This window comes from Accipiter gentilis, chromosome 26 (assembly GCF_929443795.1).
Source record: "Accipiter gentilis chromosome 26, bAccGen1.1, whole genome shotgun sequence".
Classification (NCBI taxonomy): Eukaryota; Metazoa; Chordata; class Aves; order Accipitriformes; family Accipitridae; genus Astur; species Astur gentilis.
In genome coordinates this window covers 14289359-14306939 of record NC_064905.1, presented here as the reverse complement: position 1 = coordinate 14306939, position 17581 = coordinate 14289359, and the positions used below count along the sequence as shown (strand labels likewise).

Sequence of the window (17581 nt, the reverse complement as noted above, 5' to 3'; positions counted from 1 at the left end):
GTCCCCTCAAGTGTTATTTTTTCCACAACATTTACCTTAGCGTATATTTCAACATGTGCTGTTCATTTTATGACTTCAGAGAGGATGTGGTTATGGTTTGACAGAAAGGAAGCTTTGCTGTAGATGGGAAGATAAAGCTCAAAGCACCTACGCTGCCTTTTGAACAAACTTTTTTTTTTTTTTTTTTTAAATTAACTGTCTTCCTTCTTGTGTCTCTTTCTTGGACAGGCACTCAGTGCTTAGGGCAGGCATCCCATGTCCTGGGAGAGGACCATTTTTGGCTCAGCCATGAATAACTGTGTGCTCCTGGAGGAACTGCTGATCAAAAAATCCCAGCAGAAGAGAAGGACTTCACCCTCCAACTTTAAAGTGCGCTTCTTCGTCTTAACCAAATCCAAGTTGGCTTACTATGAACATCGCCATGGGGTACGTCAGCCATTTTCTCTCTCATAATAGAGTAATGGAGGCAAGGATGAAATTTGTTAAAGGAAGGGAAGGACGCTAATGGAGGGAAAGATGATCTTTGTTAAATTTTATTAACTTTTCTGGTCCTTACTACAGCACCATTCACTGAAAATTGCAGAATGGTCAAATAGGTCATTTAGAGCTCTGGTCAGTGGACATTTGGTGTGCATGGAGGAATAAGACCACCCTGCTATTTTACAGAAAGGATGCAGTTTTGTTGTAGGAATTTAGCATGGGCTGTGATAACGGGTGTGTGTAACAGCTGTGTGAGCGTATGCCTGGCAGTTCACATGAGTACAGGGGTGGCCTGGAGAGGCGTATTGTGAAGATCTCAAGTGTACCTCAATTACATCTGTGAAAAAAAGTCCACAGATCTTCAGTCACTCATTCTTTTCTTCAGGGCAGCAGACTGATGTCTGGTAGGAGACCAGTCTTGCATTTTAAAATAAATTCAGCTGCCATGTGTAAAATGTCTAGTCTTCGGAGTTAGCTTCAGAAGGGATGTGATGATGAGATTCATGCTCAGACTAGGCATTGTTTCTCCAAGCTTGCATTTCCCTGATTTGCTAAGTATGAAAAAAATTAGAAGTCAATATGTGCACCCCATTGTGCTAAGTGTTCTAGTGAAGTGAGAATGATTTCCTTCTTCTATTTAGCTGGATGTTTGCTGAGCCTCATTACAGTTGTAAATAATATTGCTTGTTTTCCAACAGTCACTGAACATACTGTTAATCTATTATATTTAGGCACTGTTACTGTATGCAGAGCAGAACTGGGGATCATGCTGCCTTGCTATCCAGCACTGGCAACTTCAGACCATCTGATCTGGCTCAGTTGCAGGAAATTAGGTTAAAACTGAACCCAACAAGAAAAGCGAAGTATGATGTGCCCTTGTATTTTATCATAACCTACCTGAGGTTGGACACCAGCTTTAAGGGTTGCCAATTTTGCTTGCAAGTTATTTCTCTCAAATATGCCCGCCAAAATGTTTTTCTTGCTTTTATTTTATAGTCCTTGTTTATCTTACCTCCATATTTAAATAGGATAATATTTATTGCTGCATACTGTGTCTATATTTGGGTTGAGACTCTCTTTGTCTGCTCTCCAAACTATCTTCCAAATGCCATTATTTTAAGATTTTAAATTCCATTATAACTATGCCACTTAATTATTCTGGGTTAAATTTTCAAAAGCATCTAAGTGATTCTGCTGTAGGTATTTAGAGAAATCTTCACAACTAGTTTTCTTTGGTGCTTTTTGACTCTTGGTGGAGTTGAGATGAATTCAACATACACTTTGCCTAGATACTTTTGCGGAATGACAGTAGGTGTCTGTTGTGTCAGCATCTTTAGTCACTGAAATAGTTTGGAAAATCTGACTCGGTGACTTTCAGTGGGGCATAGATTTCACATGCTATGTGAGTGTCCTGGAAATTTTCTCCCCTAGTCTTCCTAAAGGTCAGTTAGGTGAGAGAAGGGTTTGATATATTATCTACTTTATGTTATGTATTATGTATTTTAAACATGCACATATTATATATGTGTAGACATGTGTATGTAAACACACATGTAACTTCAGGCCCTTATACACATTTGCGGGACAGTGGGTAATTACAGGGCTCATTTTCCATGAAACACTGATTTTTTTTCTGACACAAACTGTCAAATTCAGTTTGTTGCATGAATAGAACAACTTCGTACGAAATTGGGAGAAAAGAGTTTGTCCTGTGAAATACTCCCAGAACCAATCCTCAGCCTCTTCAGTAATCATCCCCCAAAATAGACCATCCCGATGAGACCTCTGCGTGGTCAGGCCATTGCTGGTCTGGAGGGGAAAGCTTAGGGCAGCCCATGCAAGCACCATCTTATTTTGTGCTGAGAATGGAGTGAACCCCCAGAAATTGAGTTCACAGCTAGTGAAGGGAAAATTACGGTACCTGCCCAACACCTGGGCTATGCCCATCACCGTGATTGAACCAGGACCAGGGAGTGTGCGCCAGCATTCAAATCAATGGTCTGTCGTGCTCATTCTGGAGCGCAGGCCCTGGCACAGGTTTGGCTCTGCTCTGCGGGGACTCTCTTAGATAGTTTGTGGGACTTGCAGGGGTTAGCACAGACTGTCCCCATTGCCAGCAGGCAGTTTGCATTTGGTGCCCCTGTTCTGGAGGTTTAGGGCAGAGCAGTAGGGACGTCGCTGTTCTCCGCCAGCTGGCTGCAGTGATGGGGAGTATCCTCAGGCATTTGTACTGCACCATATATATGGGACCAGCAACTGTATCCGCTTTTGAAGTATCTATTTTTCAAGGGAAATCTCTGTGGATGTTTTCTATAAGAGTTTTCAATGAGTTTCTTTAAGAAGCCCTTACCAACCTGTCCAGTGGCTTACTGTACTTGGCATTCAATACTATGCAGTATCCACCTCTCTGGTCCCCAGTCAGTCAGTAAAAACAGCCTGCGCATAAAGTCAGGTAAAACAATTAGTGAACTGCTTAATGGTTTGAGAAGTCCCACAGATTTCATTCGGGTGGCTTAAAGTAAAGCATACGCTTAGGCATTAAGCCCAGGCTTATACATTTTGCCTGTCTTTAACAGAGTTTAGCACCCAGGCCCTTTCTTTGCATTCTGATGCTGTGGGTATAAAAAGGTGTTTAAACATTTACTGTAGCAGTCCGAAGCAAGGAAATAAACAGGTCAAAGAGATACAGGGATAAATACCAAAAGCTGTCCAGACAACCGACACCATAAAGGCAAATTTTTGTAATAACTGTAATAGCATTTTCATCGTAATGGCCATAGCTAGACAGAAAGCACTGTTCTCCTCAGGGGCCAAGCACACACTTGCCATTAATGTTAATGAAAGATATTTACATATCTCATTAGGAGAATGAGCCTCCAATAACTGACAACAATAAGAAGCTGTGTTTTCTGGAATTCATTACGCAGTGCACAATGCAGGGCTTTCTTAACATAAAGCAAAGCCCTGATAACAGGCACATGTATTCAACCCCCGTCTCTACTGAAATACATCAGAAATGCCTTTATTATAACATGCAAATCAATTCCACGGGCAAAAATTCTTCATTTCCAGGGTCTGATTTCATAGCTACTGTGCATGTGAGTAAACGAGCACATGGGAGTCATCATTTTAACTACTTCAATGAGTTTGATCCTCAGCAGAATAACTGACAGTGAAGACACTATGTGATACTCTCAGGGTGTCAGTAGACCTGCAGTACTGCGAAAGAAACAGACAAGTGAATCCCTTTGGAGAGGTGTCTAGGACAGAGTTTCACATGTCCTTACTTGGCAAACAGACTTAAACTGGTGAGTTACCTATACGCCATCCACCCAACGGCTTACGGTCTTTGGTAAATCCTTCAGGTTAGCAGACATGAGAGTGAAGAGAGATAGTTTAGTGTTTCTTGCATAGCCTTCGGCATGTCGCACCCCTACCTAGATGGGGACAAGCAGAAACGAGCATCTCTCCCTGCATTTCAAACTGGCCGTAGTCTACAAGTGGTACAGATGTCTGAGGCTGATGCCACACTTAGTGAATAGGCCACTGTCTTCTAGACTAGTACCACACTAGTGTGGTACCATTACCTTTACACGATCTCTGCTTCAGAGCTGCTCATCTTGGCATGGCTCAGACCTGCGGAGAGCGCTTGGGTCTGTCTGTATCAACTATGGAGAAGCACTCCATGTCCCTATGCCACAGTTTTCTCTCTTCAAAAATAGGCATCTTGCCCTATACAGGCATTCTGAGAATCATTTCAGGGCTGGGAAAGTTGCACCTAACACCTGGAAGTTCAGGCACATAAATATTTTTCAATTTTATACCTTCATGCAGTCATGGGCTATTACTAGTCCAGCTTTTAAAGGCAGCAATGAAAGGTGCACACAGAAAAGGACCGAGTTCCCTTTTCATTTACATCAGCACTATTCTTCCTACACTGGTCAGATGCTCAAGAGGTCACATAGCGTAAGTCAGCCTTGTCCTGGGCTCTTTCATTCAGATCTCTGATATTCAGATATAAAGATGGGACTTTAGTGTGTCTTGAAATTTGCTTTCAGTCTCTTGTTCCAGGAGAACAAAGGAATAAACTTGGCTGAATAGCCTTTTATCAGCATCCTAAAAATGCTTTGGCTGCTTCTGATGCATTATCTACACATTGGGTTACTTGCAGCAGTCCAGCTACCCACAGTAACAAAAGCAGCACTTTGTTCCTCAGGCTGGCAGTCCATTTTACCTTTATTATTCTACACAGGATCCAACTTATCCATCCTGCCATGGAAAGATTTGGGGTTTTTCCCCCAGACTCTAATGTAAACAGACTAAAACTTTTCTTCTCTGTTTTGGTGTTCCTGTTAATTAGTGACCGTTCATACCATTTCTCATTGCTTTGTGTATTCTGAATACCTTAACATTCATGAAGCTATGATACTCATCTAAAGTGAATTTAATTATGATTTTAAAGAATACCTTCCAAATAAATGCATATCTGAGTAGGTACGTCATTCTTCATAACTTGTCATATATTTATTAACAAGTTCTGTTTGCTTGCCAGAATTTTCAATACCATCTGTCTTCTGATGCATATCTCCAACTAATTTATTAATAATACACGTATCTCCCACAAAGAAATCAGGCTTGGCATCTGTCTACTTCACACCTGTTTCAATGAATTTTTATGTAATAAAATCAATACAACCTTAAATAAGATGGAGACAAGGTACAAACCTGTGCCTAAAATTAAATTAATCTTTTAGTACACCTCTGTAAATTTAAAATGGATTTTTTAATAATCCAGATTGTATTATTGGAGTTGAGGGAGGATTAAGTTCATATTGTTTGCCACAATGAGTCTCATTTCTATTGTGGAATCACAGAATCCTGGTAATACTGGCTAGAGGGTACTCCTTAAATTCATTTAGTCGGACTTCATGCACAGAGCCAGCATTACATCAACACTGGAGCGGGACTATCGCCAATACCAGAACAAGTCAGCTGTAGCATTGGCTAGTCATTGCTTGAAAGCCAAGGACAGAGATTTCACATCTTTGGGCAACCTGTTCCGATGCATCTTATTGAATGTTTTTCTGGATACTTACAAAGTTCCTGTCTATTGTAGTTCTCATTCATGACTTCTGCGGCTTGATTCAGGGTGGTGATACTGTCTAGACAAGATTCCTTTAAGCCAAATGCACGTTGTTCTGTGTCTGGTATCTATGGCCTTTCTAACTCTACAAATATGTGGTAGAGTCTGGTAATAAAAATAGCTCCTTTTTGCCGGAATAACTAATTTTATCTTCCAGAATTTGATTATAATAATTTTATTTTTACACTTTCTGCGCATACCAGTTCTGCTTCTACTAGATCTTTGCCTAGGTATTTATTGTTCTTTAATCTTTCAAGAATTTTTAAAAATCACTTCTGAGTATTCTCTTCCCAGCAATCGTTAGATACTTCCATTTTCTCCAAATTAAAAAGCTCAGATCTTTCTTTTGTCGGAGAACATTAAGGATGCAGCAAAATCTTCAACCCATGTTTTCTGTTATATCTTTAAGAAGGAAAAAGGATGGCAAAAAGAAGTTAGTGCTTGCAACTGCTTTGGTCAGGCATGGCAGCGACCGATGACTGCAGTGGAGCGCCCATGGATGAGTTACAGCAGTGAAGCAGACACAGCCCTCCAGCTGCCTCCCCAGACCCCTAGGTGTGCTTCTCTGTCTCTGCCGCTTAGATGAATGGAGGCATCTTAGGCACTGATTGCAGCTGATTTTGTTATTCAACACAGTTCAGTGCAGTCTGCATCCGGGGTATGCCCACCTCTAGAACACCTTCATGTTCTTTAGATGTGAAAAAAACTGTAAAACAAATTTTTTTTTTTTTTTAATTCAAGAAGGAGGACAAAATAGTCATGACAGACATGTAAACCAAACAGCTATGTTTAGGAATTTAAATGTCAAATATAATGGGGTATATTGGAGGTATTAAAGCATAATGCAACAGTCAGAGCCCTACTGAAAATCCTAGTATTATCAGTTATCACCTCTTTCTGATTCTCCTTTGGAGTACTTAGTATTGGCAGGAAATGCAAAATCCCTTACAACTTTCTTTCAAAATTCAAATTGCTCAATTGAGGTTTCAAATTTCATTTTTAAATTGTTTAAATTGATTTATTTCCCATAAACCCTCAAACTATCAGTGTTCCTAATAAGAGAGAGAACTCCCAAAATACTTAACGATGCTAAGGTTCAGGCAAAATTTCTATCAATCTGGCAATCAACAGTTCTTAATATCCTAACTATTAATGATAAAAACAGCACACACGCAATGCATAGATAAGGGATATGATATGGGCTAGAAAACAATTGTATCAACACAGTGTTCAAGGAGGTTCAAGTTCGTACTCAAGTCTTTTGGTCAGTGGAAAATTACTCTAGCAGGGGAATTACCATTAAAAATAAGTCCATGTTGTTCCAGTGATATCTCATAAGCTCCTAGTTACTTTTTTCTGTGTTCTTCTTAATTGCTATCTCAGCACCAACACATGACTATGAGAGACCCATAGTCCAAGCAGCAAATAAACTGGAGACTGCAACACCATAGGCATAAGCAGAATTTGGGCAGCTCTGCAAGCCAAGAAATTCCTGTTGAGATTACTTCAGAAGCTCAGCAAGGCCTGAAGAAAATCATACTTGAAAGGCAGCAACATGTCACTAGTTTAAAAAGATGAAGTTCTCCAAGCCAGTTGAGCTCTCTGCCATTGGAAGGTGTTACACCTTGCACAACGGTTCTGCTGCATGTTGATACTGATCTGTCTGCAAAGAGACGGACAGGTCTGTTGGAGTGGTCTGTTCCTTGGCCCATTTATTTTCTACCAGTGGTTAGACCTGTAATGGTGCCTCTTGCCTTGAAGCCATGCACTCATATCATCCATAAAATGACATTTTAATAGCTCAAGTAGAGATTTAACACTGTATGGCTATAGTAAATATTTTCTCATGGAGTTATGTGGAGAGAAATCAGAGCAAGCAATGGATATGTGTTCCTATATTATTCCTAAAGCTTAATTTAAGCACATGAGAGTATAAAACTGTGATCATAGATCACACCAGAGGTCTGTGAGCCAAGTGGCCTGTCTCTAGGAGGGGTCAGTACCTGCCATTTAGAGTAAAACTACAAAAATAGCCTCGAATGTTTTCCTGGAAGCCAAAAGGAAATATCTTGAAGGATCTGGCTGTACAAACTTAAACGTTATTTAACCTTTTTAATCTCAGAGACAGCTCTATGAGAGAAAGACTCCAGCTTTAAATAATTTTTTTCAATAGTTTTGAAATCAGCCTGAATTATTCTGAAGACGGGCAACTTTATGGTAGGATTTGTTGGTTTTTTCCCATTTTGTGTCAGCCTGAGCTCATTGCTCTCAGGTGCTACCCAAGAATGCGTGCTGAGCCAGGAGCAGCCCACTCAGATACCCAGCTGTGACCGTGTCCCTTTGCTCTTCATAGCTGGGGGAATATTTAGAATTGATTACTGTGCTCTTATAGCAACATCGTAAAATTGTCACTTTGTTACTTAAGACATCCACCCCTGTGGGCATTCAGCCGCAGCTGTGGGTTCTGGGAACACAAGAGCCCTCTCTGTTTTTGCTTCTGTTCACTCTTAGCTCTAATCAGCTGAGTAGAAAGGATTTGTGCTCTTTTTTCTGTCCTGTTTGTGCCTGTGTATCAACAGCGCAGGTGTTTCTGTTCTTAAAAGCAGCGGCGTTGCATAGGCATGCTTGATGGACCAACTTAGTCCATAGTCTTCATGATGTGATAACATACATGAAGGGCAAAAAAGTGTGAAGACCCCAGGTTGAATTTACAGCACTGAAGTTCAATAAATCCACTTTTCGATATGGAAGTGCAGCCAAAGGACAGCAACACAGATGGAAGCTGAGCACTGTATTTCCAAATTTTAGAAAGGGAATTGATTTTCACGAAAAAAACCCTACTAAAAGGCACACATGAAGTTCAGCCTGCATTCAAGTACTGCCCTAGGGCAGCTGCATTGCCTGCATTGCCTCTGCTCCCTGAAACTAGCTCATGCCCTCACCTGAGCCTGTTTTGACCTCCCCATCACCATGGTGCACATGTACCACGGTTTAGAAACCAGCAGGATAAAGCTATAGGTGAGAGTAGTATGATACGGTTAAGTCTTATTATTGTCATTACTAATTTGTTGTTACTAGTAAGAGCTGTGGATAGGGGCCTTGAGAGCATTCACCGTGCAAGTATAAGCCCTCTGCAGAGGTACGTTAGTCCTCTTAAGGCCAGTGCCTGCAGCAGATGTTGAAGCCACTGCTCTCGCCAGCACAGCAGTCTCTCGTTGCCACTCTAAAAATACTTCAGTGTGCATGCAAGCCTCTTTTCACACTTACATGCACTTTATTCTAGTGGTGTGCAGAAGTTAAAGTTTTTGCCTTTTTGCTTTTTTTTTCCCTGCCTGTTCCTGAGAGACTGTATATAGCATTGAAAAAAATAACCTGCTTTAATTTCACCACCTCAAGCCCACAGAATAAGAAAACCCCAAATCAGCTTCTGCCTCTGTCCAGGCTGCACACTGAGCGCAGCCGGACCAGGTGACACAGAGCAAGCGGGTCATGCCAACGGCCAAGGCAAAGACCCCTCATCTACTTAACCACCAATTAAGAATAGTTCCTTCTAGTCAAGACAGTAAGTGAAAACAGGGAATGAACTTTGGCTCAGATTCTTAAAAAAAAACCCCTTGATGCTACAGAGAAGGTCATTAAACGCTTTTATTGATGGAAATGTTTTGCGGCTGAGCTTACAGAGGACTGGAATTTCCTACCTTGCTTCACCGCAGCTATAAATTAGCTTTCCCCTACCCTTCTACCGAGAGAAAATATCCAGCTGCAACTGGGGAGCGGTGGGCAAACATGGGCTCATGGATGGACCTTGTGGCCGGAGGAAGGACTCCCTATCCAAGGGGGGACACAGCGGGGCTACAGGGGGGTCTCTACTCCTTTCTGCTGTGAGGTGCCTGGCTGGGCTGGGAGGAGCAGCCGGCATTGCAAAGGAAGGGACGGGCGGGCGATGGGGATGAGGTACAGGGAGACAGAGAGGTGAACGCAAACGCCCAGTGACGCAGGGCAAGGAAAGCCCAGCTGCAGCACGGAGAGCCCTTGGTAGTGACCGCTGCCGAGGAGGTTGGGGCCGCATGAATCTTAATTGCTTGCTTTTCCCCTCACAGCATAAAAGAAATGAGATACAAGTTCATATACAACTTTTGAACCGAGCCGGCTTTATGAAACATGGCATGCTGCCTTTCTGCCTGCCAGAAAATGCTGCCTGCTCTCTCCTCCCGTGCTCCCTGAGATAAAGCTCTGCCTACCCCTGCCTTACCTCTCCCTGGCATTTGGCCTCCCTCCCTTCCCTCTGCTTCCAGCACCGGTGGCTACTTTTTTGGCCAGGTCCATTTGATAAATACAGTGGGGCTCAGCAAAACCTTTAACCATCCACCGAGGGACCTTTGGCAGCGCATTTGATGAATGGGCTTCACAAATAGCACCAGCAAAGTGTTAGCCAGAAAGTAGCAAATTCCTCAGACTGCACAGCCCCATATCTTACAAGATCTTAGACGTTCGCAAAGCCTGAGGGTGCAGAGCACGGTCAGGAAATGTGCTCACGGCGCAGATCCGTCACCTGCAGCCGCTGCTGCCGGCTCGCCATGGCTCCACATCCCCGCTCCTTCCCCTGCCCCAGACCATGGGCTGGTGAAAAGTGATTCATTTTTTTGGGTGGCCAAGCTGCCACGGCGTGGGTGAGTAGGAGCGTTGGTGGTTGTGTAGTCTTAGCACGTGATAAATGCCAGGTGGCTCATTCCCCAAGCAAGAATGGTGAGATGCCGCCTTGTGTTGCAGGGCAGGGCTATCTCAATTATCCATAGTCGATTGTCCTAGTATCTGAGGCAAATGGGGACCATTCTGGTCATCTAGTTTATGCAGTAGACACAAACTAAAGGATTAATCAGTGAAAGAGCTGCTGGAGCTGTGTAGCAAGAGGAGGTGAAATACCAAAGATGAAGACAGTAATGTGTTGGGCTTGTGATGCACCCGGCTCCATTCAGAGCTGGTAGCTCTCCTTTCTGGAATTGCCATATTGCAAATAACAGACCGAAAGAAATAGAATAGGACGGACTGGTCTGCAGCACACTGTACTCCTTGTGGGACAGCAGCATGCCTTGGTTATCTTTCCACACACATTATGCAGTAAGGCCACTGATGTTTTTTCTGACCAACCAGCTAAAACATCTACTTAACTATACTCTGGGCAGACTGAAAACAACAAATGGAGATCTGTCAGCATATTTTATCTCGCCCTTTTAGGAACAAGTCTCTGAGGTTTTTTGGAGACCATTTTTAAGAGGCTTTTCCTCTCCACTCCCTTCCAAATGGCCCAGTTGCTTTTGTTGGATTAAAGTGCAATCAAGCATCACAAAAGCAGGGATATATTTAGTTTCCAGCCCAGTTTCTGGGTAATGCCTGGTTTGTGAGTGGTAATTCCAGTTGTTTGTGCTGCTACAGGACTGTAATTGCTTTCTACCAACAAAGTCCCATCTGCGGAGGATCTGCAGGGCAATGTACAGGCTGTGAGACGCACCCTGACGTTGCACTGCAACATGAGATTATGAGGAGCTTCCACTGCTGAATTATGTGATTAAAAGGAGCACAGTAGGTGATGAGAGCTGCAGAATCCCTGCACAAAGCTCCTTGAGAAGGCTGGACCTTGTCTTTCAGCAGAGTCCAGAAAGGTATCAACAAAACCCAGTCTGCAGTGAAAGAGCAGAGCGTGTGACTGGCACGGCATTGCTTCATGAAGCCTCAGAGGAGGAGTGCATGTGGTTAAGCCCTGGGACTTCAAAGGAATAAGATGAAGGAGGGTTCAATGCTAGCAAAATTGAAGGTTTTTGTAGGAAATAAATGGCTTTGTGTCCCATCAAAAGGGTAGAGGTCCCAGGGGCAGAACAAATGATAGAGGAGGTTGTGGAGAAGAGACAGAGGAAGCCAAGTCTGGAAGAAAGAATTGAAGAGACAAGAATGAGAGAAAATAGATGGTGAAAATGGGGTGCAGTAAAGCCTTCTAAGGCTTGGCAATACTCTCAATAGTTAATTGGTATTTACATCTGGGAGTGCTTTACGGCCTTGTGTTTATTGATACACAAAAATCCCCGTCCACCTCATAGAGCTACATAGGCAGATGTTGTCTACAGGAGGCAGTCCTGGCAGTAAATCCAGAGGTGCTGGTTAAAGTGCAAGCAAATACAAATACAGAAGTTAAATACACCAGCAAAGTCCAGCAGGAGCAATGTGAGACCACACTGTAATAATTACCCTCTTTCCTCAAGTCCAAGTATACAAAGGCAAAACAGCCAGTTGTGCAAGAATGAGGTTTGAGGAGCCTTGGGGCCTCTCTGCTTTGAGGCTGTTTGACAGTACGCTGTGGCAAACCTCACCCCACCTCCAGCGGCATCAGCTGCTTCCCTGGTTTAGGCTAAATGTGATGATGAAAGGTAGCAACAGAGCAGGAGTGAGGGTCAGCACGGCGGTGGGGACGGCCGCTGCCGGCAGGGCAGAGCTGCAGGGTCACGGTGATGTAGGGACCAAGGGGCAAGAGGGAGCTGGAGGGTGAAGGACACGAAGGGTTGGGGTCTGAGGGAGGGCGAGAAGGTTGCCAAAGTCTTGCTGTGTCTCCGAGTGATAACCCGTGACAGGTACAACACAGTCGCTGAAGTTCATGCTCTCTCCCGTTGACAGGCGCTTGTGTTTGAAAAACAGAAGCTTTTGCAGTGTTTTGGGGGGTTCTTAAATCTCACCGATTTCCGTCACGTTGTCACAAAGCTGAGCTAGGAGACAGCTAGTGTTTAATCCCTACTGAAACGAATCAAAACAGGAAACCAGTTTGCCTCCAAAGAGCGACTGCATTTGTAGTGAATCCTTCAGAAGCGTGCACCAGACACCAAGCCTTCGTGTAGCTCCCACCTGCCCTGAGCCGGCGTCCGCCTCACCCGTCTCTTGCAAAAGCTGAGTGCCGCTCAACAAGGAGCTACGGGGCGAGCATTTGGTAGCAAATAGGGTACGCCGAGGCAGTTGGGATACTTGGATGTCTGTTCTCTTCCTACCTTTTCCTAACTGCTCATACTGTTGTCTAGGTATCTGGTGTATGATGAATAATAACGCAGCAGAAGCTGCCAGAAAAAAAGTTTTGTCGGCAAGCTTTTGAGGATATTATTTATTTCAAAATTTCCTGTTATTTTTTCTTAGCTAAAAACCCAGACAGAACAAAAACAGAGAACCGCGTTTTTTTCTTAGAAAATAGATGCAGTAAAAATGTTACATTTTAGAAAAAATGCATAGTTTTGAAATTCTCAGTACCCACATATTTTTTAATAAAATACTTATTGTTTTATCGGTTTTCAGTATGAAACAGGACTGTTAGTAATGTTTCATGAAGATAGTTCTTTTTGGTTAAAAGAGCATTTCATTTTGTTGGAAGAAAAAAATAACACATTAATTTCAATAAAACATTTTGACTGCTTCTCTAAGAATCCAAGTGCTGAGTTGAAATATGTGTATGTGTATATGCAATCCACATAAAGCTGCCATATATGAGAATGATTCTTTATACTTTCAAATGTCTTACATAATCAGTTAATTTGCTTCTGTTCCATTAAAATTAAATCTCTCATGGACTCGACAGTCTTGTCTAATTATTCACTTAATCCACAGTCATTAGCATTTACCAAGTGCTTTTCTCTGTCTTTTAGAAAAAAAGGACTTTGAAGGGTTCTGTGGAACTTTCCAGGATTAAATGTGTGGAAATTGTGAAAAGTGACATCATCATTCCCTGTCAATATAAATATCCTTTCCAGGTGAGTCTGTCTGTTGACCATACTGATACAGATATCACTTAATTTTGTATTTCAAGAAAATTCTCCCTCACAGCGCAGTCATTAATGAACCCAACACCAGGGTGAATAACAGCAAAGGAAGAAAAAGCAGATCGAGGTTTGAAATGAACTGGGGAATCAGAGGCTAAGTGTTATTATAAGATCCATAAACTCTTCCACTCATTGGTTTTAAACTGGAAAGGATCATTAAATCTTCTAGTCCTATCCCATGTTTAACACAATATTCAGCTATTGCACTAATTCATATTCAGAGACAGCCCATCCGTCACACGGGGAACCCACCCAGGGTTTTGGCCAATTTACCTGTGTGATGCTGCAACTAAATACATTCAGTGGCCTTTGCACCAGAAACTGGTGAGTGAATGTGATGCTTTAGGGAGACTGCTCCAGATGAGAGCAGAGAGGGCTTTTAGTGATGAGATGGCTTAACAACCAAGACGTAGACAGTGGTAGCTCTAGGATGAGGAACACATTGTCTAGTGTTAATTATTAATACATACGGGATATATTTACATTGCCATGTAAACATAAATGCCACAGAATATTTGCTCAGTTATTGCAACAAAAATTCCCAGTTTATTATGTTATTCCCTGTGCTGGCATTTGTCGGAATTTTATCATATTGGTGACAGTACTTTTCTTAATATTTATGGTGTATGGATTTCAGTGAATACAGGGCCAGCTTTGTTCACAGATGGCTTTAAAAGAGTGAATCATCTGGCTCAGATTTGCAGATCAAAGCTAATGATTGTGACCCATGTACACAATAATGTTAAAAAAGATAACTTTATAAAAAGAAAAAAGACAACCAGAAAGCAAGATTTCTTTTTCTTTTTTTTTTTTTTTTCTGTTCTTGTTATCTCAAAACCAGCATCAATTTGGAGGCTTGTCTTGGTACTGTCGTTCTGACAAATCATGAAGTAGCTTACAGAGTTTTCTCTAAATCTTCATTTCAACAGTAACTCTAATCTGAGCCCTGGAAAATGTTACCTTGCAGAGATATGAGAAGGGAGAGGAAATAATTTCCCAAGCTAGGTTGGGTCAGGAAACCCTCCCTCCAGCTTGGGGTGGTCCCCAGCCAGGATCATAAAAATTGTCCTGGAATATTACAAAATGTTGCTATGTTGGTGCATAATAAGCACTCAAGAAAACAGATGATCAGAGTGTTACGGCTTTGTTTATGGGCATTTGGGAGCACGAGCAGATGCTGTGGAATGCTGCAAACAGCTCTCCATGAGCCGCCCGACAGGAAAGCTCTTAACTGGGGCTGGGTAGGAGCTGCCTGACTGGGGGAAGTTCAGCAGCTCATAACTTGAGTGAACATGGACTAGAGAAGGAACAAATACTCAGATCTGTTTGGTTTTGGTCTGAATTTTCAAATCTATATCTCCATATCTCCAATGCTTGTCGGAACAGCAAAATAAAGTGAAGGTAGTGGCCAGTACTGGTGGGATGGTAACAGGGGACCAGTCATGACGCACGGTGTTCCGCCGAGGTTGTGGTAATCGCTCCTGCTTGTAGTACATCTGAATTTTGTCCCACGGTCAGTTTTGTGGTATTTTGTAAAATGATATTGTCTGGGTTTTTCTAAAAATACCTCGGCTGCACCCAGCTGTAAATCTTCTGTGGAACTACCAGTGGCTTTTTGGTTTTGTGTGGGTCATCTGGCAAGTGAGCCCCTTGCAGAGAGGCATAAAATGTGTGATTTTGTGCAGTTGTGCATGCTCATGGCTACATCCTCTGGAGATCTGCTTACTTCATATTTCAAAATCTGCATTAGATTGTCAAAACATTATACAGACATAACAATAATATCAACAGGAGTGGCTTTAAATAAGAGGGAATTATTCCTCCCCTATTTCTATTTTTTTGTAAAAGAGGTTATAATTTATCTCTCCATAGCATGCAAAGCAACCAAGTCACACGGTTGTCTGTGTGTGCCTGCAAGGGCTTCAGGCCAAGAGATAGCAAATATTTCCTGTTCTTTAAACAGTAATCAACATTGCCTCATATACACCCCTGGAGAAACTTATAAAAACAGCTGCTCTCTTGTAGAAACCTCTGTTTTAAGACAGTGGTCAAAGTTTTTCAAAGCACCTGTGCATCAAAGAGACCAGGTCCCATTTGGAATTAAGTTGTTGAGATAAATATTGGAAGAGAAATACAGATTATGCATTACATCAAATTTTAGGCCCAAATGTAGTCATCCGATTCAGTTTCTGAGTCATTTTGGTTCTTGTGATGATTTTACTCCCTGCTCTGAAACTTCACAAATATTCTGTATTTCTCTTCCTTTGTTTGTTTGTCATTAAGGCCAAGTTGATGAAAACAGCATCTTGATTGCTCATTGTTCATCTGCTCCAGCTTCTTATTTCCCCTCTATAATCCTATTGAAAACTATTAAAAACTTTGAAGAATAATAGTAATCCAAATAATGTCCAGGAAGTTGCCCGAGATTTATACTGACACATGAAAAGCTAAGTTTGGCTCTTAGATCTCAAGTGAAGGTATCTTGCAAGAAACTGCTAAGAAACAGATGCTATTTCCCCAGAGATGCTTTAGAAGGATAAAGTGCAGTCAATGAGTAACGGCCTGAATCCTCTGCAGATTGAAATTGCTACATCTCTGTTGATTTCATGGGCATTTCTTAACAGCATAAAACTGATCTAAAACACTCTTTGTCTAGAATACTTTCTTGGTCAGGATTTCTGCTCTGTTTTAAATAATCAAAAGTCAATACGGTTAAGAGATGCTTCTGAACAGACCCCGTTACTCCGCTTCCCCAAATCATCATTTTGCATGTAACTTGTTGATATGAGAGCTGCTTCGTGTTTCCTTCAGTGACTCCATCGTGCCCAGCCTATCTGGGATTGCTTCTAACGGCTGGCTCCCTTCTTTACTCCCCTCCCCAGATTGTCCACGATAACTACATACTCTACGTGTTTGCACCCAATCGTGAGAGCCGGCAGAGATGGGTCTTTACGCTGAAGGAAGGTAATAAAACCCCTGTGCCCACGTAATTATTGAAGTTACTTATCCCGGACCAGTTTTCTCACAAGTTATAATGCAGAGAAAATGTGCAAGAGGAGGCAATGTCTTACATAGAAGCATGCAAAGTGGTAGTGGGGAATGAGGTTATAAAATCAAATTGCTTGTAAATATGGTGGGTGTATTTTCAGCAGCAGTGGACAATTTGGACATGGAATGCTTTATTTGCCTCTTTCTAGGATAAACTGTTAATAAGTTACTGTAATTTGAGGTTTCTTATTCAGGAAGAAATGGGGAATTTTCTATGGCTATTTTTTTTAAGAAACTGATCTTTTCTGCATAGAAGATTTTTCATCTCTTATTAATAGATTTTTTGTTTAGATGACAGCCTTGTTAGAGAATCATTTCTATTAAGAAACATTTTTGTGGGTAGCTTTCATTTCCTGTTCACCTCCTGAATTGTGCTGTGGGTTCGCTGCAATGATTCTGAAGTAAAGGCACAATAACTAACCACTGCAGGCAGAAACAAAGCACAATACTTGACATAAGGAAGGTGTTACTTAGTTACATGAAAATTACACGAGGCTTCCATCATAGCTTTTTCCTGTTTTATAACACAACCTGCTGTATTGTTCACTCTGAAAACATTGTGCCTGATAGAGATACTATTAAGTTCATGCACCTACTCTTGCAACCAGTTATTCTCTTTCTGGAGTGCACCTGCTCCAAGCTCCTACTTTACCACGTCTTCTCATTCAACTTTTTGAGACTGTCCCCTCCCTGGACAATTTGAATAGTCTCTTTAAAACAGCCAGCAGAATTTTTTTGTTCTTTTTAGGAAAATTATTATTACAGATAGAGAGCCTCAGCTTCAAAAAGCCAGTACCTTTAATCACTCACGCAGACATTCAAGACTGGTATTTACATACCAGTGCAAAAAATGTTTATTGCTGGTGAATGCCAGCTTGTGCAGCCCCTTTTGAACACCAAGCCAAAGCAGCAAGGGTCTGTGTCCTACATATATACATAGTGTAGAGCTGTAGCCTTTCGTGAGAATCATCAGTATATGGCCTGCCAGGTTTTATTTCTTTTTATGAGACCTTCCTTCTGTGGTTTTGATGTTTATCAATTTAAAGAGAGAGTCACTTTGGTA

The 17581-nt window shown here is 41.9% G+C and overlaps 1 protein-coding gene across 1 annotated transcript in view; it reads left to right on the top strand.

Moving 5' to 3' along the window:
- The first annotated feature begins 255 nt into the window (after nucleotides 1-255).
- ITK (IL2 inducible T cell kinase) overlaps nucleotides 256-17581 on the top strand; it is a 35109-nt gene continuing 17783 nt past the window's right edge. Inside the window, exons 1-3 of the mRNA XM_049829772.1 lie at nucleotides 256-426; nucleotides 13297-13401; nucleotides 16353-16434. Of these exons, the coding sequence (XP_049685729.1) occupies nucleotides 256-426; nucleotides 13297-13401; nucleotides 16353-16434 (358 nt within the window). The remainder of the gene's footprint in view (nucleotides 427-13296; nucleotides 13402-16352; nucleotides 16435-17581) is intronic.